Source organism: Pongo abelii, chromosome 10 (assembly GCF_028885655.2).
Source record: "Pongo abelii isolate AG06213 chromosome 10, NHGRI_mPonAbe1-v2.0_pri, whole genome shotgun sequence".
Lineage (NCBI taxonomy): Eukaryota > Metazoa > Chordata > Mammalia > Primates > Hominidae > Pongo > Pongo abelii.
Window position 1 is genome coordinate 111,203,106 of NC_071995.2, and position 21,522 is coordinate 111,224,627.

Genomic DNA, 21,522 nt, shown 5'->3' on the forward strand with positions numbered 1-21,522 from the left:
AGCTATGTGAAAAGACCAAACCTACAATTGGTTGGTGTACCTGAAAGTGATGGGGAGAATGGAATCAAGTTAGAAAACACTCTTCAGGATATTATCCAGGAGAACTTCCCCAACCTAGCAAGACAGGCCAACATTCAAATTCAGGAAATACAGAGAACCCTACTAAGATACTCCTTGAGAAGAACAACCCAAAGACACGTAATCATCAGATTCACCAAGGTTGAAATGAAGGAAAAAATGTTAAGCGCAGCCAGAGAGAAAGGTCAGGTTCCCTACAAAGGGAAGCCTATCAGACTAATAGCGGATCTCTCTTCGGAAACCCTATAAGCCAGAAGAGAGTAGGGGCCAATATTCAACATTCTTAATGAAAATAATTTTCAACCCAGAATTTCATATCCAGCTAAACTAAGCTTCATAAGTGAAGAAGAAATAAAATCCTTTACAGACAAGCAAATGCTGAAGGATTTTGTCACCACCAGGCCTGCCTTACAAGAGCTCCTGAAGGAAGCACTAAATATGGAAAGGAAAAACTGGCACCAGCCACTGCAAAAACATACCAAAATATAAAGAACAATGACACTATGAAGAAATTGTATCAACTAATGTGCAAAATAACCAGCTAGCATCATGACGATAGGATCAAATTCACACATAACTATATTAACCTTAAATGTAAATGGGCTAAACGCTCCAATTAAAAGACACTGACTGGGCCAGGCGCTGTGGCTCACACCTGTAATCTCAGCACTTTACGAGGCCAAGGCAGGTGGATCACGAGGTCACCAGATCAAGACCATCCTGGCTAACATGGTGAAACCCCGTCTCTACTAGAAATACAAAAAAATTAGCCAGGCATGGTGGCAGGTGCCTGTAGTCCCAGCTACTCGGGAGGCTAAGGCAGGAGAATGGTGTGAACCTGGGAGGCGGAGCTTGCAGTGAGCCGAGATCACGCCACTGCACTCCAGCCTGGGCAACAGAGCAAGACTCCATCTCAAAAAAAAAAAAAAAAAAAGACACAGACTGGGCTGGGCGCGGTGGCTTACACCTGTAATCCTAGCACTTTGGGAGGCCGAAGTCAGTGGTTCACAAGGTCAGGAGTTTGAGACAACCCTGGCCAACATGGTGAAACCCCATCTCTACTAAAAATACAAAAAAAAATAGCCGGGCGTGGTGGCTTGCGCCTGTAATCCCAGCTACTCAGGAGGCTGAGGCAGGAGAATTGCTTGAACCTGGGAGGTGGAGGTTGTAGTGAGCCAAGATTGTGCCACTGCACTCCAGCCTGGGGAACAGAGCAAGACTCTATCTCGGCGGGGAAAAAAAGACACAGACTGGCAAATTGGATAAAGAGTCAAGACCCATCAGTGTGCTGTATTCAGGAGACCCATCTCACATGCAAAGACACACATAGGCTCAAAATAAAGGGATGGGGGAATATTTACTAAGCAAATGGAAAGCAAAAAAAAAAAAAAGCAGAGGCTGCAATCCTAGTCTCTGATAGAAATGACTTTAACCAAGATCAAAAAAGATAAAGAAGGGCATTACATAATGGTAAAGGGATCAGTGCATCGAGAAGAGCTAACTCTCCTAAATATATATGCACCCAATACAGGAGCACACAGATTCATAATGCAAGTACCTACAAAGATACTTAGACTTTCACACAATAATAGTGGGAGACTTTAACACCTCATTGTCAATATTAGATGGATCAATAAGAAAGAAAATTGACAAGGATATTCAGGACTTGAACTCAGCTCTGGACCAAGCGGATCTAATAGACATCTACAGAACTCTCCACCCAAAATCAACAGAATATACATTCTTCTCAGCACCACATAGCAGTTATTCTAAAATTGACCATATAATTAGAAGTAAAACCCTCTTCAGCAAATGAAAAAGAATGGAAATCGTAACGGTTTGTCAGAACACAGTGCAATCAAATTAGAACTCAGGATTAAGAAACTCACTCAAAACCACACAACTACATGGAAACTGAACAACCTGCTCCTTAATGATTACTGGGTAAATAACAAAATTAAGGCAGAAATAAATAAGTTCTTTGAAACCAGTGAGAACAAAGACACAATGTACCAGAATCTCTGGGACACAGCTAAAGAAGTGTTTGGAGGGAAATTTTTTTTTTTTTTTTTTGAGATGGAATCTCGCTCTGTCGCCCAGGCTGGAGTGCAGTGGCGCGATCTCAGCTCACTGCAACCTCCGCTTCCCGGGTTCATGCCATTCTCCTGCCTCAGCCTCCCGAGTAGCTGGGACTACAGGCGCCCACCACCATGCCCGGCTAATTTTTTTGTATTTTTAGTAGAGACAGGGTTTCACCATGTTAGCCAGGATGGTCTCGATCTCCTGATCTCATGATCTGCCTGCCTTGGCCTCTCAAAGTGCTGGGATTACAGGCATGAGCCACTGCACCCAGCCTGGAGGGAAATTTATAGCAGTAAATGCCCACATGAGAAACTGGAAAAGATCAGGCTGGGCGTGGTGGCTCACGCCTGTAATCCCAGCACTTTGGGAGGCCGAGGTGGGTGGATCACAAGGTCAGGAGATTGAGACCATCTTGGCTAACATGGTGAAACCCCGTCTCTACTGAAAATACAAAAAATTAGCTGGGCGTGGTGGCAGGCGCCTGTAGTCCCAGCTACAGGGGAGGCTGAGGCAGGAGAATGGCGTGAACCTGGGAGGTGGAGCTTGCAGTGAGCTGAGATGGCGCCACTACACTCAAGCACCTGGGCAACAGCGTGAGACTCTTGTCTAAAAAAAAAAAAAAAAAGAGAGAAACTGGAAAAGATCTAAAATCAACACCCTAACATCACAATTAAAAGAACTAGAAGGCCAGGCACGGTGGCTCATGCCTATAATCCCAGCACTTTGGGAGCTCGGGGGTGCGGATCATGAGGTCAGGAGTTCGAGATCAGCCTGGCCAACATAGTGAAACCACGTCTCTACTAAAAATACACAAATTAGCCAGGCATGCTGGTGCATGCCTATAGTCCCAGCTACTTGGGAGGCTGAGGCAGGAGAATCACTTGAACCCGGGAGGCAGAGGTTCTGGAAAGCCAAGATCATGCCACTGAACTGGGCAACAGAGTAAGACTCCATCTCAAAAAAATGAATAAATAAAATAAATAAAAAATAAAAGAACTAGAGGAGCAAAAGCAAACAAATTCAAAAGCTAGCAGAAGACAAGAAATAACTAACATCAGAGCAGAACTGAAGGAGATAGAGACACGAAAAACCCTTCAGAAAACCAATGTATCCAGGCTGGGTGTGGTGGCTCATGCCTGTAATCCCAACACTTTGGGAGGCCGAGGCGAGTGGATCACGAGGTCAAGAGATCAAGACCATCCTGGCCAACATGGTGAAACCCCATCTCTACTAAAAATACAAAAATTAGCTGGGCGTGGTGGCATGTGCCTGTAGTCCCAGCTACTTGGGAGGCTGAGGCAGGAGAATCGCCTGAACCCAGGAGGTGGAGATTGCAGTGAGCTGAGATTGCACCATTGCACTCCAGCCTAGTGACAGAGTGAGACTTCGTCTCAAAACAAAAACAACAACAAAAAACCCAGTGAATCCAGGAGGTGGTGTTTTGAAGAGTAACAAAATAGACTACTAGCCAGGCTAATAAAGAAGAAAAGAGCGAAGAATCAAATAGATACAATAAAAAAATGATAAAGGGTAAAGGGGGCCGGCCACAGTGGCTGATGCCTGTAATCCCAAAACTTTGGGAGGCCTAGGCAGGTGGATCACGTGAGGTCAGGAGTTCGAGACCAGCCTAGCCAAAATGTTGAAACCCATCTCTACTAAAAATATAGAAATTAGCTAGGCATGATAGCAGGCACCCGTAATCCTAGCTACTTGGGAGGCTGAGACAGGAGAATTGCTTGAACCCGGGAGGCGGAGGTTGCAGTGAGCTGAGATTGCGCCATTGCATTCCAGCCTGGGCTACATGAGTGAAACTCCATTAAAAAAAAACAAAAAAAAAGATAAAGGGGATATCACACCACTGACCCTACAGAAATACAAACTACCATCAGAGAATACTACATACACCTCAATGCAAATAAACTAGAAAATCTAGAAGAAATGGATAAATTCCTGGACACATACACCCTCCCAAGACTAAACCAGAATAAGTTGAATCCCTGAATAGACCAATAACAAGTTCTGAAATTGAGGCAGTGATTAATAACCTACCTACCAAAAAAAGCCCAGGACCAGACAGATTCACAGCCAAATTCTACCAGAGGTACAAAGAGGAGCTGGTACCATTCCTTCTGAAACTATTCCAAACAAGAGAAAAAGAGGGACTCCTCCCTAACTCATTTTATAAGGTCAGCTTCATCTTAATACCAAACCCTGGCAGAGACACAACAAAAAAAGAAAATTTCAGGCCAGTATCCGTGGTGAACATCAGTGCGAAAATCCTCAATAAAATACTGGCAAACTGAATCCAGCAGCACATCAAAAAGCTTATCGACCATGATCAAGTTGGCTTCATCCCTGGGATGCAAGGCTGGTTCAACATACACAAATCAATAAACATAATCTATCACATAAACAGAACCAATGGCAAAAACCAGATAATTATCTCAATAGATGCAGAAAAGGCCTTCAATAAAAGTCTACACCCTTTGACACTAAAAACACTCAATAAACTGGTGTTGATGGAGCATATCTCAAAATAATAAGAGCTATTTATGACAAACCCATAGCCAATATCATACTGAATGGGCAAAAGCTGGAAACATTCTCTTTGAAAACTAGCACAAGACAAGGATGCCCTCTCTCACCACTCCTATTCAACATAGTATTGGAAGTTCTGGCCAGGGCAATCAGGCAAGATAAAGAAATAAAGCGTATTCAAATAGGAAGAGAGGAAGTCAAATTGTCCCTGTTTGCAGATGACATGATTGTATATTTAGAAAACCCCATCATCTCAGCCCCAAAACTCCTTAAGCTGATAAGCAACTTCAGCAAAGTCTCACAATACAAAATCAATGTGCAAAAATCACAAGCTTTCCTATACACCAATAATAGACAGAGAGCCAAATCATGAGTGAACTCCTACTCACAATTGCTACAAAGAGAATAAAATACCTAGGAATACAACTTCCAAGGGATGTGAAGGACCTCTTCAAGGAGAACTATAAACCACTGCTCAACAAAATAAGAGAGGACACAAACAAATGGAAAAACATTCCATGCTCATGGATAGGAAGAATCAATATCGTGAAAATGGCCATACTGCCCAAAGTAATTTATACATTCAATGCTATCCCCATCAAGCTACTATTGATTTTCTTCACAGAATTAGAAAAAACTACTTTAAATTTCATATGGAACCAAAAAAGAGCCCATATAGCCAAGATAATCCTAAGCAAAAAGAACAAAGCTGAAGGCATCATGCTACCTGACTTCAAACTATACTACAAGGCTATAGTAACCAAAACAGCATGGTACTGGTACCAAAACAGATGTATAGACCAATGGAACAGAATAGAGGCCTCAGAAATAACACCACACATCTACAACCATCTGATATTTGACAAACCTGACAAAAGCAATAGGGAAAGGGTTCCCTGTTTAATAAATGGTGTTGGGAAAACTGGCTGGCCATAAGCAGAAAACTGAAACTGGACCCCTTCCTTATGCCTTATACAAAAATTAACTCACGATGGATTAAAGACTTAAATATAAGACCTAAAATCATAAAAACCCCAGAAGAAAACCTCGGCAATACCATTCAGGACATAGGCACGGGCAAAGACTTCATGACTAAAACACCAAAAGCAAGTGCAACAAAAGCCAAAATTGAGAAATGGGATCTAATTAAACTAAAGAGCTTCTGCACAGCAAAAGAAACTATCATCAGAGTGAACAGGCATTTTTGCAATGGGAGAAAATTTTTGCAATCTATACATCTGACAAAGCTTTAATGTCCAGAATCTACAAGGAACTTAAACAAATTCACAAGAAAAAAACAAACAATCCCATCAAAAAGTGAGTGAAGGATATGAACAGACACTTCTCGAAAGAAGACATTTATGCAGCCAACAAACTTATGAAAAAAAGCTCATCATCACTGGTCATTAGAGAAATGCAAATCAAAACCACAATGAGATATCATCCCACACCAGTTAGAATGATGATCATTAAAAAAATCAGGAAACAACAGATGCTGAAGAGGATGTGGAGAAATAGGAATGCTTTTACACTGTTGGTGGGAGTGTAAATTAGTTGAACCATTGTGGAAGACAGTGTGGCGATTCCTCAAGATTCTAGAACCAGAAACACCATTTGACCCAGCAATCCCATTACTGGGTATATACCCAAAGGATTATAAATCATTCTACTGTAAAGACACATGCACACGTATGTTTATTGCAGCACTATTCACAAGAGCAAGGACTTGGCACCAACCCAGATGCCCTTCAATGATAGACTGGATAAAGAAAATGTGGTACATATACACCATGGAATACTATGCAGCCATAAAAAAGAATGAGTTCATGTCCTTTGTAGGGACATGGATGAAGCTGGAAACCATCATTCTCAGCAAACTAACACAGGAACAGAAAACCAAACTCCACATGTTCTCACTCATAAGTGGGAGTTGAACAATGAGAACACATGGAAAGGGCCAGGCGCAGTGGCTCACGCCTGTAATACCAGCACTTTGGGAGGCTGAGGCGGGCAGATCATGAGGTCAGGAGATTGAGACCATCCTGGCTAACACAGTGAAACCCCGTCTCTACCACAAATACAAAAAATTAGCCGGGCGTGGTAGCGGGCACCTATAGTCCCAGCTACTCGGGAGGCTGAGGCAGGAGAATATCGTGAACCCAGGAGGCGGAGGTTGCAGTGAGCCGAGATTGCGCCACTGCACTCCAGCCTGGGCGACAGAGCAAGACTCGGTCCCCCTCAAAAAAAGAACACATGGATACAGGCAGGTGAACATCACACACTGGGGCCTGTCAGGGAGTTGAGGGCAAGGGGAGGGATACCATTAGGACAAATATCTAATGCGTGTGGGGCTTAAAACCTAGAAGATGGGTTGATGTGTACAGCAAACCACTATGGCACATGTGTACCTATGTAAGAAACCTGCAAGTTCTGCACATGTATCCCAGAACTTAAAGTATAATAAAAAACAAAAATATAGGCCAGGCGCAGTGGCTCATGCCTGTAATCCCAGCACTTTGGGAGGCCAAGGCAGGCGGATCAAAAGGTCAGATCGAGACCATCCTGGCTAACACAGTGAAACCCCATCTCTACTAAAAATACAAGAAATTAGCCGGGCGTGGTGGCGGGTGCCTGTAGTCCCAGCTACTAGGGAGGCTGAGGCAGAATGGCGTGAACCTGGGAGGCAGAGCTTGCAGTGAGCCGAGATTGCATCACCGCACTCCAGCCTGGGTGACAGAGCAAGACTCCATCTCAGAAATAATAATAATAATAATAATAATAATAATAATAATAAAATAAAAATAAAAATATATAAAAAATAAAAATAAAAAAAGAATACCAAATTGGGTGGGAGATATTGTTGCCATCTTTTGAATAATATGATCTACCTCAAGCCCTAAGAATACCCAACGTACGCCGGGTGCAGTGGCGCACGCCTGTAATCCCAGCACTTTGGAAGGCCAAGGCAGGCAAGTCACTTGAGGCCAAGAGTTCGAGACCAGCCTGGCCAACATGGAGAAACCCCATCTCTACTAAAAATACAAAAATTAGCCAGGCTTATCACGAGGTCAGGAGTTCAAGACCAGCCTGGCCAACATAGTAAAACCCCATCTCTACTAAAAATACAAAAATTAGCCAGGCTTATCACGAGGTCAGGAGTTCAAGACCAGCCTGGCCAACATAGTAAAACCCCGTCTCTACTAAAAATACAAAAATTAGCCAGGCATGGTGGTGCACGCCTGTAGTCCCAGCTACTCAGGAGCCTGAGGCAGGAGAATTGCTTGAACCCGGGAGGCAGAGGTTGTGGTGAGCTGAGATTGCATCACTGCACTCCAGCCTGGGCAACAGAGCGAGACTCTGTCTCAAAAAAAAAAAAAAAAAAAAAAATTAGCCAGGCTTGGTGGCTGGCGCCTGTGATCCCAGCTACTCAGGAGGCTAAGGCACAAGAATCATTTGAACCCAGGAGGGGGAGGTTGCTGTGAGCTGAGATGGTGCCACTGCACTCCAGCCTGGGTAACAGAGTGAGACTCTGTCTCTAAAAGACAAAAATAAATTAAGAATACCTAAAGTTTAATCTACAGGGTTTTAAAAGTCAGAAGCAAGTTGACTTCTAAAAATGAGGGCAGGCACAGTGGTTCATGCCTGTAATTCCAGCACTTTGGGAAGCTGACATGGGAGGATTGCTTGAGCCCAGGAGTTCAAGACCAGCCTGGGTAACATGGTGAGACCCTGTCTCTGCAAAAACAAAAAAATCCCCAGAAAGACAAACAACAACAAAAACAAGCTGGGCATGGTGGCAAGCACCATGTAGTCCCAGCTACTCAGGAGGCTAAAGCTGAAGGATCACGTGAGCCAGGGCAGTCAAGGATGCAGTGAGCAGTGGTGATGATGCCACTGCACTCCAGCCTGGGTGACAGAGTGAGATCCTGTCTCAAAAATTAAAAAATAAATAAAAACGGAAAAATTCATTATTTCTGGCACGTCTTGAGTTTAACAGACTGAAACTCATAGTTGCTACTACTCTTCAACTTTTTTTTTTTTTTTTTTGAGACAGGGTCTCGCTCTGTTGCCCAGGCTGGAGTGCAGTGGCACGATCATGGCTCACTGCAAACTCTGCCTCCTGGGCTCAAGCGATTCTCCAACTTCAGCCTCCCGAGTAGCTGGGACCACAGGCGCCCAGCTAATTTCTGGTTTTTTTTTTTTTTGTATAGACAGGATCTCACCATGTTGCCTGGGCTGGTCTTGAACTCCTGAGTTCAAGTGATCTTCCCGTCTTGGCCTCCCAAAAGTCTGGGATTACAGGTGTGAGCCACTGCACCCAGTCAGTATTAGCTAATATTATTTGATCCTTTAAGACACCATAACAGGCTGGGTGTGGTGACTCATGCCTGTAATCATAGCACTTTGGGAGGCCAAGATGGGTGGATCACTTGAGGTCAGGAGTTCGAGACCAGCCTGGCCAACATGGTGAAACCCCGTCTCTACTAAAAATACAAAAAATTAGCTGGGCATGGTGGCTCATGCCTGTAATCCCAGCTACTTGGGAGGCTGGGGCAGGGGAATCGCTTGAACCTAGGAGATGCAGTTGCAGTGAGCTGAGATGGTGCCACTGCACTCCAGCCTGGATGACAGAGCAAGACTCCATCTCAAAAAAAATAAATGAATAAAGACACCATAACACAAAATGTCACCTGACATTTAAAGGATAGGCAACGTGGTTGGCGTTAAGGCCAGACTGCCTGTAACTGCAGCCTGACATGGTGATTCTTGGGCAACTGATTTACTTGGGGAGGTGCTCTTAGAAACTACCTGTAAGAGCTGGTCACAGTGGCTCACGCCTGTAATCTCAGCAATTTGGGAGGCCAAGGCGGGTGGATCACTTGAGGTCAGGAGTTTGAGACCAGCCTGGCCAACATGTTGAAAACCCCTGTCTACTAAAAATACAAAAATTAGCCGGGTGTGGTGGCATGTGCCTGTAGTCTCAGCTACTTGGGAGGCTAAGGCAGGGGAATCTCTTGAACCTGGGAGGCAGAGGTTGCAGTGAGCTGGGAACATGCCACTGCACTTCAGCCTGGGCAACAGAGTAAGACTCCATCTCAAAAAAAAAAAAAAAAAGCCAAAAAAAACCCCAGTCCCGGTAGCTCACTCCTGTAGTCCCAGCGCTTTGGGAGGCCGAGGCAGGCGGATCACAAGGTGAAGAGATCGAGATCATCCTAGCTAACATGCTGAAACCCTGTCTCTACTAAAAATACAAAAAATTAGCCAGGTGTGGTGGCACACACCTGTATTCCCAGCTACTCGGGAGGCTGAGGCAGGAGAATGGCATGAACCCAGGAGGCGGAGCTTGCAGTGAGCTGAGATTGCACCACTGCACTCCAGCCTGGGCGACAGACCGAGACTCTGTCTCAAAAAAAAAAAAAAAAAAATCTTGCATAAGTGTGGTATATTGGTTATAAGTGATGAGCCAATATTGATGCATTATTAACCAAAGCCTACAGTTTATATTTGGGTTCACTTTTTGTTGTTGTTTTTGTCATGAGCCACCACACCCGGCCAGGGTTCACTCTTTGTGTTGTACATTCTATCGGTTTTGACAAATGGGTAATGACATATATCCACCATTCTAGCACCATACACAATAGATTCCTGGTCCTAGAAATCCTGTGGTCCACCCATCCATCTCTCCTTGTCCACCCACAACCCATGTGCAACCTTTGATCTCTTTGCTGTCTCCTTAGTTTTGCCTTTTCCACGATGTCATATAGCTGGAATCATAGAGTATATAATATGATGCAGTATATGAAAGCAGCCCTTTTCAGATGGGCTTCTTTCCCTTAGCAATATATATTTAAAGTTCCTCCATATATGTTGTTGCTTGATAGCTCATTTCTTTTTTATCACTAAATGATGTCCCATTGTATGGATGTACCACAGGTTATCCATTCACTCACTGAAGGACATCTTTATTGCTCCAAGTTTTGGTAATTATGAATAAAGCTGCTATAAACAATTATGTACGGGTTTTGTGTAGACATGTTTTCAATTCATATGTGTAAATCGTATTCCTTTTTAACTTTTGTATTTATGCACACATTTACATAGTTGTAAAACTAAGCTTATATATTTTTTCTTTTCTTTATTCCCCCGGGAGCATAGATTCAAGTTGCCATGAATATACACTCCCACATATACTTTTCAAAAAGTGATATTTTACATAATTTTCTGCAATTTGCTTTTTAAAATAACAATAATCTTTTGTTATAAAAGCAGTATATGTGCTTTTAGAAAGTTAGCTCATGTGGATAAGTAAAAGAAAATAAAGACACATGCCAGGCATGGTGGCTCACGCCTGTAATCTCAGCACTTTGGGAGGCTGAGGTAGGAGGATCACTTGAGGTCAGGAGTTCCAGACCAGCCTGGCCAACATGGTGAAACCCTGTCTCTACTAAAAATACAAAAATACACACACACACAAAAATTAGCTGGGCACAGTGGCAGGCGCCTGTAATCCCAGCTATGCGGGAGGCTGAGGCAGAAGAATCACTTGAACCTGGGAGGCAGAGGTTGCAGTGAGCTGAGCTGGCACCACTGCACTCCAGCCTGGGCGACACAGCAAGACTCCGTCTCAAAAAACAAACAAACAAAAAGCAAAAAACAGTGGCTTAAAACAACTATTTTATGTGCTTATAATTCTGTGGGTCAGCATTTTGGGTTGGGCTCTGCTGGGCAGTTCTGCTGGTCCTGCCTGGGGTCATTCATGTGGGTGCAGGCATCTGGAGGTTTGACTGTGGCTGGCTGGCCTCACTCACATAGCTGGTGGTTGGAGCCAGCTCTTGGCTGCCTTTTTCTCCATATGGCCTCATCTACCCTCAAGGAGGCTAGCCCTGGCTTCTATGCATGGCTGCAGCAATGTCCCAGGAGGGAAAGAAAGGCAGCTGCACAAGGCCTAGGCTTGGATGATCCACATCACTTATGCCATTCTATTGGTCAAAACAAAAGGGGTGGAATCTGTTTGATTCCAAATCTTTGAAACAATGCAGAGGCTAGTGCAATGATTCTCAAAGTAGGATCTAGGGATATTTATCTGTTCCTGAGATCCTTAAAAAGGGACCTGTGAAGTTAAAACAGTTTGTCATACTACTGTTAAGACATTGTCCTTTTAACTCGAGTGCAAAATGGAGTTTTCCTGAGATGTAATATATGTGATACTGCAATAGATTGAATAAAGAAGCAGATATAAGAATCTGTCTCCTATGAAGCCAGACATGAAATACATCTGCAGATATATAAAACCATTGTCCTCGTTATTTTTTGCTTTGGAAAAATTATTTTTAGAGACAGGGTCTTGCTCTGTTGCCCAGGCTGGAGTGCAGTGGTGTGATCATAGCTCACTGAAGACTTGAACTCCCAGGCTCAAGCCATCCTCCCCACTCAGCCTCCCAAGTAGTTGGAACCACAGGTACACGCCACCAGGCTGGGCTTATTTATTTTTTGAGATGGAGTTTTGCTCGTTGCCCACATTACAGGTGCACACATTACAGGTGTGAGTGACTGTGCCTGGACCAAGTTTTTTTTTTTAATAAAAATGTTATTTATATAAACATGTCATTTTAAAATATTCTAGTAACATTTTTTTTTTGAGTCAGTCTTGCTCTGTCGCCCAGGCTGGAGTGCAGTGGTGTGATGTCACTTACTGCAACCTCTCTCTCCCAACCAAATTCTCCTGCCTCAGCCTCCCGAGTAGCTGGGATTATAGATACCTGCCACCATGTCCAGCTAATTTTTTTTGCATTTTTAGTAGAGACGGGGTTTCACCATGTTGGCCAGGCTGGTCTCAAAATCCTGACCTCAGTTGATCAGCCCGCTTTGGCCTCCCAAAGGGCTGGGATTACAGGTTAAGCTATGGCACCCAGCCTTTTTTCACTTTTTTTGGACACAGGGTCTCACTGTCACCCAGGATTGGTGCGCAGTGGTGAAATCATAGGTCACCACAGCCTGGACCTCCTAGGCTCAATTGATCCTCCTGGCCCCAACTCCCAAAATATGGGGGTTACAGGTGGAAGGCAGCACACCCAGCCCACATTTTTTTCCATTGGCAGAAATCCAAGTTTGATAACCCACCTATGAGAAGATGGGTACTCTTGTACATTACCAGAACAAATAAACTGGTCTAACACTTGGGAGAGTGTTTGGGAGAATCTGCCAAAATTAAAATGCACAAATTTGGCAGGGTGTGGTGGCTTATGCCTATAATCCCAATACCTTGAGGTCTAGGCAGGATAGCTAGAGCCCAGGAGTTGAACTAGCCCAGGCAATAGGAACTGGAGCCATAATATGTGATAAATGTGCCCATGAACAGCCACTGCACTGGCCTGGGAAACAAGAGCACGGCCTCATAATTATTGGGGAGGAGTTGAGAATTGAGCACATGGGGGAGAAATGGGAGTTTGTTGTCTGAATAGTCAGCAGTTATTCTCTTCTCTCATCCATGTAGTTTAGCACTGACTCCTTCAGAGATAAGTGGGAAAATGGCCCCACTTTACATTGGTAGAGGGTGGGTGAAAAAGTTATTAGCCAGGCACCAAGACGAATCTGAAGCCAAGAACACCAATGCAAAGCCAATAAACAAGCTCTCTTGTAGACACCAGTCCCTTCCAATCCCATTCTCTACAAAGGAAAACCCCCAGGTGAGCTGGCATGGTCAAACTACACCTTCAGGAAGGTAAGAATATTTTTAAAAAACCAAAAATTTAAAAAAGAGACACAAACAAAATGTAGTCAGCTATTTAATTAGGTTCTTAAGATATTTAGAACACCAATTTGTGAGGATAAATTCCATTCGTCAGGGCAAACACAGATCGCAGGTAGCCCTGGAGCTGAGGAATAGCTTTGATTTTTGGTAAAATTTGTGAGTCCACAGCTTTCTGATCAATCTTGCGCTGCTCCGTAATCTCATATTTCTAATTAAAGAGAAAATCAAACATTTTAAAACAGGCACATACCAAATTACTTGTAGGTCAACTAAGAAGGCCTGTCTCACAAGTACTAATCCCCAAGAATATTTAGAAAACATTAAAGACAATTTTGACAATCCTTTCCTCGGAATGCTGTGAAACACAACCCATTTTTTATGTAATAAAAATAGCTCTTAAGCTTTTGTATACTTTAGTACACATCAAGGATAAGTAAGGGCACATTCCCAATACAATGGTAGCAGTTAATTCCCACACAATTCCACCAAACTTCAGGATTCTAAGTTGAGCTCCCAGACTGCTAAAAGAACTATTCAATTTAGAAGAATCTGGAATACTAAGTATCTCCCAGTATTCCTCATTATCTAACCTTTCATTTTTCTTCTTTTTGAGCAACAATGCTTAGGTCTGTTTCTTTTCACTCCCAAGTAGAAGGGCCAGTGCTAACACAGGAGATGACAAGTAGAAACTTACCTCTTTTTCTGTGTCGAAGATCTCACCTTCCTGGTGTCTGGGCTTCCGCAGCTTCTTCTTCTTGAAGTAAGCATCAGTAAGATGTTTTGGGATTTTTACATTGCTGATATCAATTTTGGTTGAGGTGGCAATGACAAATTTCTGGTGTGTTCTTCGTAGAGGAACTCGATTGAGGACCAGAGGTCCTAAGGGGGAAAAATTAATTTAGCAAGGAAAAGGGGGAACAGTCATCATCCTGCAATTTAGGTGACTATTACTTGTTATGCTGCTACACAAAAAAGACCACCTGTCTAACCCACTTGCACACAAGGCAATGAAATGGGCCTCAGACACTTGTGGCATTAAGTGTCTACCATGTAATCAGTAGCAAACAAATGTGTATACTGCAAGCATGTATAAATGGAAGTTTCACAGAACATCACAATCCAAGAATTTTCTTACCAGTCACAAGTAACAAGCCACTAGCCAGCTGCTTCAGGAAAACCACCCTCTGTAAGTTAAAAAGAAAATAATTAGTTTTCTGCAATTAAAAACTGACTTCTGAATTCATAAAATCACAGGCATCTAAATTTGGGTAAAGGAAATTTCTACATGTGTATGTATATAGCTCAGCAGTTCTGGAAGCAACCACAGCAAGCTACTAAGGTAGTACTCCAGGCATAAATACATTTTTGAGTAAATGAACATGTGTAACATAATCAACAGCAGGAAATGGCTAATACATCACCATGGATTAAACTTGTTATTTCCAACAACTAAGTTGTATCTTGCAGATCATTTCCCCTTGCCCCAAACATAGGTAAATAAAGGAAAACTACACCTAGCGTGCAAACGCATTGCCACCAGGCACCCCAGGCAGCTGCAGTGAAGCTCACTGTGCTCCCTAAGCACAGGCACTCTCACCTTGCCCCTGTGGCGTCCAGTGAGGATGATCAGAATGGTCCCGGGGGTAATGCTGGCTCGCAGTTTTCTCACGTGCTGACTGAAGGGTTTTTTGCCGTGGCTCAACAGCTTTCGAGGCACATCTTCAGTAGGATAATATCTAGGCTGGAGAGAGTCCACAGATCCAACTTATTTAAATAAGCCATTCAGATTAGTAGAAGCGAGCTATGTCAGTCAAACTTTTGCTATAGCCTTTTTATTTTAGAGTATAATACTGTATTTATACGATTCCATTTTCATTTCTGCTAAGTAGACTTGGAAAAGGTCAATTATGCTTCTGCATCCTGTGTGCAAAAAAGGACAGAAACCATTTAATGAATGAGATATGTGCTGAAGCAAAGAAAGCATCAAGCAAGTCACCTTTGTAATCTTGAGCAAAAACTAAACCTCAGAGATTACATGTGCGACATGCCACATTTTGCAGATTAGGGATACATGGCTTGTTTTCCAATTCAAGTAAAGTGTGTTCATATCCTAGTCACTTCATCTGATCCTCACAGCAACAAGTCTTACCTCCACTTCATCCACAAAGGAAAACAAATTGCATAAAACCAGACACTAGGACTGGCAGATCATTTCTGCAAAAGTTAGACACCATGCAAAGGCCATTAAAGACATGACTACAAATAACTCACAATAACCTATTTCCAACTATACCGTATCATTAGTGCAGTCTCACTTTCACCACAAACATGATCACCTAATAGGAAAACGAGTTCACAAGACAACTGTCATCTTCCCTCTCATGCAGTGATCCTCAACTGTGAAACTGTATGGTGTAACTTATTTGGGAATGTTCTCATAATGAAAATTACAGAGCAAATCCTGAGATTACACTGGGTCTTGTGTGTGGTAAAGGGGGCCAAGAAACACTGCTCTAGTGGGAAATGTTCTATAGAACAGGCTATGTATTATTTCATTTAATCTCCACAATAACTCTTTGAGATAAACCCTCATTCTCATCTTATCTTTTTTTGAGATAGAGTCTCCCTCTGTCGCCCAGGCTGGAGTGCAGTAGTGCAACCTCTGCCTCCCGGGTTCAAGCGGTTCTCCTGCCTCAGCCTCCTGAGCAGCTGGGACTACAGGCACGCAACCAGCTAATTTGTATATTTTTACTAGAGATGTGGTTTCACTATGTTGGCCAGGCTGGTCTTGAACTCCTGACCTCAGGGGATCTGCTCGCCTGGGCCTCCCAAAGTGCTGGGATTACAGGCATGAGCCACCACACCCAGCCTCATTCCCATATTATATGCAAAAGAACAAAGCACAGACGAGTAACTTAAATTACTTTAGATTAACAGTAAATGTTGAAGCCAAGTTACAAACCCAGAGCCCTTTATTTTCTATCAGAAATTCTCCGGTATGCAGAAACTTACAGTATCTAAGTATTCAAAAACATCTTCACAGTATTCAAGCATGAGCAGAAAATCCAATTTACAGTCCCCACATCTTACCATTTTGCGAAGTTTAACCACCCGGGTACCGCCGTTCTTGTCACCACCAACTGGTTTTGTAACAGTTGCAAGAACCTTCTCCTTCTTTTTCTTTTCAACCTACAAGGACACAAATGCATCAACAGTAAGAGAATGCCAATTAAGGTTAAGACATGATGGTCCGTGGTCCCCTCTTCTCTTACCTTGGATTTAGCGGCTGAGTACTTCCTCTTGTACATGGCCTTTCTGGAATACATGGCAGATCGGGAATACCTGCCAATTCCTCTGACAAGGACAGGGTTGCGGCTGCAATGGGGCTTCCCCTTCTTGGGCTTTTTAGCCTTGAGGTTACCCTTTTTCACCTTGCCACCAGCATCAGCCTTCTTGGCTTCGGGTTTCTTCTCTTTAGTATCTGGCTTCTCAACTTTTTCACCCGCCATCTAAAAATATTTTTTTGTAGATAAAAAAGGCATTTCACCAGTCATCTCTTTAACAAGACAATAACGAACCTGTAGATGCATGGGCTGGGCTCCCCAGACTACAATCCCTCCCCCGGTAAGACACAGGCCTTCCTCTCAAACTCTACCCATTCTCCTCCAACCTTCACTATGACTCATTTGGGGGTTGTCTCCCCAATACATTATAAACTCTTTTTTTTGAGATTTGAAACTATCTCACACCTATTAGGTTTTTTTTGCCAAATACTGAGCGATCAGAAGTCCGTACAACTACTATTTTTTATTACTGTTTTGCGAATTAGAAAACGTAGATGCAGAATGTGTCCACAGGTTAGAAGCACCAAGACCAGAACTTGAAATCCCTTACTTTCAGTACCTTTCGTCTTAACCCTTAAGACCAGTGTCTCTTTTCAAGAAACTCGATTTAGGAATTGCGGACACAAACAGAATCAGCCCAAATTGAGCTCAAACAGAAAAAGATCGCAAAGACCAAGAAGCGACTTCCGGTCGCGGACGCTGGGAGACGCCAAACCTTTTGGCTTCAGTGCGGAACCCCAACGTGGCTGCGACAGGCTCAGTGTCATCCTCTGGAACCCAGGACCGGGAACACAGTGCACGCGCCGTCTCCCCGCTTCCTCTGACACCCACCAGTCCGCTACGGGTCCCCGAAAGGGCCTCGTTCCCCCAGCCCAAGAGAGTGGCGAAGAGCCGGAGGGAGCCACTACGGCATTCTACCTCACCCTCTTTGTCCCCTGCCGCAAACCCAAACAACAAAAATGAAGCGTCTGGAAGGCCTCTCAGTTAGCCTTGGACATGTCCGACCCCTGTAGGTGTCGACTGGATGCCCTCCAGGTTCGGATGGCGAAGGATTGGGAGTCCTGAACTCAACTCTTGCAGACAAGCCCGCGATTCCTACCTTGCAAGATGGGAAAGAGAACTAAGGTCCCGGCTTCCGGTCTATAAGCGATCATGGGAAGTGCGAGTCTCACTTCCTTCCGGATCTGGGGCATCATGGGGAATGTAGTATTTCCCCGTTAAGAAAAAAATAGTAAATCCTAGGCCAGGTGCGGTGGCTCACACCTGTAATCCCAGCCCTTTGGGAGGCCGAGGCAGGAGGATCCTGTGAGGCTGGCAGTTCGAGACCAGCCTGGCCAACATGGTGAAATCCCGACTCTACTAAAAATACAAAAGGTAGCCGGGTGTGGGTGGTGCGTGTCTGTAATGCCAGCCAGTCGAGGCGCGGAGGCAGGAGAATCACTTGAATCTGGAGGTGGAGATTGCAGTGAGCCAAGATCGCGACACTGCGCTCTAGGCAACAGAGCAAGATTCTCAAAAAAGGAAAAAAAAAAAAAAAGGCCGGACACGGTGGCTCACGCCTGTAATCCCAGCATTCCAAAGATCGTGCCACTGCGTGCCAGCGCACTCCAGCCTGGGAAATAGAGCCAGACTCAGTCTCAAAACAATAACAACAACAAAAAAAAAGAAAAAAAAATTAGCCGAGTGTGGTTGTTAGTGCCTGTAGTCCCAGCTATTCGGGAGGCTAAGGCGGGAGGATCACTTGAGTCCTGGAGATCTGGGCTGCAGTGCAGTGAGCTCTAATCTTGTCACTTGAGATTAGGTCAGTGGTCCCCTCTTCCCTTACCTTGGATTTAGCGGCTACTTCCTCTTGTACATGGCCTTTCTCATTCCTGTCCTCCGGCCTGGCCTACAGAATGAGACTGTGTCTTAAAAAAAGTAAAAAAAAAAATTAAAGTGAGGATAACAATAGTAACTTACTTCATAAGGATGTTGGGAACATTAAATAATATAGAAACAGTACTGAGAAGCATATTTGATGGATGGTAAATGCTACATAAGTGTTAGCTCTTTTTTTTTTTTTTTTTTCTGAGATGGAGTCTCGCTCTGTCACCCAGGTTGGAGTGTGGTGGCACGATCTTGGCTCATGGCAATCTCTGCCTCCTGGGTTCAAGTGATTCTCCTGCCTCAGCCTCCCGAGTAGCAGGGATTACAGGCGCACAACACCATGCCCAGCTAATTTTTTGTATTTTTAGTAGAGACAGGGTTTCACCATGATGGCCAAGCTGGTTTTGAACTCCTGACCTCAAGTGATCCACCCGCCTCAGCCTCCCAAAGTGCTAGGATTACAGGCGTGAGCCACCGCACCTGGCGAACTGTTAGCTCTTGTTATTGTCACCATCACCACTACAATCATCTGATCATCAACATCCTAGTTGTTGTCAAGTATTCTGCTAAAGTTTATGCATGGGAGATAATAAGCAATATTGCATGCAATGTGCCTTGCTTTATTTCATTTAATTCTCCCAACAACCTGTGAATGATACTATTATGAGGAAACTGAGTCTCAAGGACATTAAGTAACTTGCTCACAGCATAGATCTGATTCCAAAGATTGCACTCTTAACCATTAGGCTGCAAGATTAAAGAGATGATTAATGAAGATGCATGAGAGTTTTGCTCATGTTAGAATTAAAAATAAGAATACTTATTATCTTTTGCAAAATACACAACACAGTATATGTCATAGTTCTTTACTGCTTCAAAGCCCTTAAGCCAACATGTACACATTTGTGATACCTTCTAGCTTGCGTTTTCCATTTTCCTCCATTCGCTTCTTTCTGGTTGCTAGAGCTTTTCACCTTGATTTTTTCAGATCGAAACCACCTGCTTCATGGCAGTGTCTCTGGGAATCATTTAGCCTTTTTCTGGTTCTGATTCACTGAGGATACAAATACAATGATCAGATGAACACTGCCCTTTTTTTTGAGAATGGGAATGTCAGCAGCTTTATTTGTTTAGCTTCCTCAGCAAAGCACCTCTTAGAAACTTCAACTGCAGAAAATGTACCACAATGAATGAATGAAATGCACAGTTGCTTACGTGGGCCCCTCAAAATTTCTGGCAATCTCAGATAATTTCACCTAGTAAACGCCCCAAAATATGTGTTGAATGACCTGTCATTAAAATAAAAACGTAGATGAACCCCCTCTTGTGTTTTGTTGCGGTATTGCAAGATTTACAATTCATTAGCTGGGCAAAATATCATGTTATAAAGTAAATGTTTTTATTAAGTTTAGTTTTGCCATATATAAAATTCTCTGAAATTTGTGCAGCACTTTAATCACAAAGCAGACATTTTTGCAGACACTTAATCTTTTTTTTTTTTCTTTCTGAGATGGAGTCTTGCTCTGTTGCCCAGGCTGGAGTGCAGTGCCGTGATCTTGGCTCACTGCAACCTCTGCCTCCTGGGTTCAAGCCATTCTCCTGCCTCAGCCTCCTGAGTAGCGGGGATTACAGGCGCCCACTACCACACCTGGCTATTTTTTTTTTTTTTTTTGAAACAGAGTCTTGCTCTTTTGCCCAGGCTGGAGTGCAGTGGCATGATCTTGGCTCACTGCAATCTCCACCTCGTGGGTTCACGCCATTCTCCTGCCTCAGCCTCCCGAGTAGCTGGGACTATAGGTGCCCGCCACCATGCCTGACTAATTTTTTGTATTTTTAGTAGAGGTGGGGTTTCACTGTGTTAGCCAGGATGGTCTCGATCTCCTGACCTCGTGATCTGCCTGCCTCAGCCTCCCAAAGTGCTGGGATTACAGGCATGAGCCACCGTGCCCGGCAAATTTTTTGTGTTTTTATTGGAGACGGGATTTCACCATGTTGGCCAGGCTGGTTTTGAACTCCTGATCTGCTCACCTCGGTCTCCCAAAGTGCTGGGATTACAGGCGTCAGCCACCTCGCCCAGCCTAATTTTTTTTTTTTTTTTTTTTGGAGACGGAGTATCGCTCTGTCGCCCAGGCTGGAATGCAAGGTGAGATCATGGCTCACTGCAGCCTTGACCTCCTGGGTTCAAGCAATCCTCCCACCTCAGCCCCCTGAGTAGCTGGGAGTACAGTGCACACCACCATACCTGGCTAATTTTTTTACATTTTTTGTAGAGATGGGGTCTCACAATGTTGCCTCAGCTGTATTTTTTGTTTTTTTGTTAGGCAGTAAATCTTTTAAAGCCTGGCCAACATGGTGAAACCCCATCTCTGCTAAAAATACAAAAATTAGCCAGGCATGGTGGTGCATGCCTGTAATTCCAGCCACTTGGGAGGCTGAGGCACGAGAATCACTTGAAACTGGGAGGCAGAGTTTGCAATGAGCCGAGACCGTGCCACTGCACTCCAGCCTGAGCCACACAGTGAGACTCTGTCTCAAAAATAAAAATAAAAATAAATAAATAAAATAGAAAAATATCTTTATATGTGTTATGTATGTGTGTGAGCCTGTGTGTGGGATGAGTTTGTGTGTTTGTATATGCATAAAGTGTGGAAAGACATACATCAAACCATTAACACTGCTGGGGATTGGGATATGGAGTACATATGCATTAAGGAACACAGAAAATTACTGTTTATTGTTTAGCTTGTTGCAAGGAACTTGTATTGCTTTCATAATTGAGAAAGAAATTCAAATGAAGTAATGGCTATTATCTGAATTAATTTCTAAATGAATATATCTTTTTAAAATTAAGATGGAGTTGGC

At 43.6% G+C, this 21,522-nt stretch overlaps 1 protein-coding gene across 4 annotated transcripts; it reads right to left on the reverse strand.

Moving 5' to 3' along the window:
* Positions 1 to 13,471: 13,471 nt before the first annotated feature.
* On the reverse strand, positions 13,472 to 18,291 carry RPL6 (ribosomal protein L6). 4 transcript variants are annotated; one of them, XM_009248266.2, is made up of 7 exons: positions 17,894 to 18,291; positions 16,723 to 16,959; positions 16,541 to 16,639; positions 15,048 to 15,191; positions 14,586 to 14,634; positions 14,145 to 14,329; positions 13,472 to 13,658 (listed from the first exon to the last, which is right to left on the reverse strand). In XM_009248266.2, the coding sequence occupies exons 2-7, from the start codon at positions 16,957 to 16,959 to the stop codon at positions 13,506 to 13,508; spliced, it is 867 nt and encodes a 288-aa protein (XP_009246541.1). In that variant the 5' UTR covers positions 17,894 to 18,291; the 3' UTR covers positions 13,472 to 13,505. The 4 variants fall into 4 exon arrangements, with proteins under 4 accessions (XP_009246541.1, XP_009246543.1, XP_009246542.1 ...); XM_009248268.3 differs by having other exon boundaries at positions 17,510 to 17,924; XM_009248267.3 differs by having other exon boundaries at positions 17,718 to 17,921.
* Between the last annotated feature and the right edge of the window lie 3,231 nt (positions 18,292 to 21,522).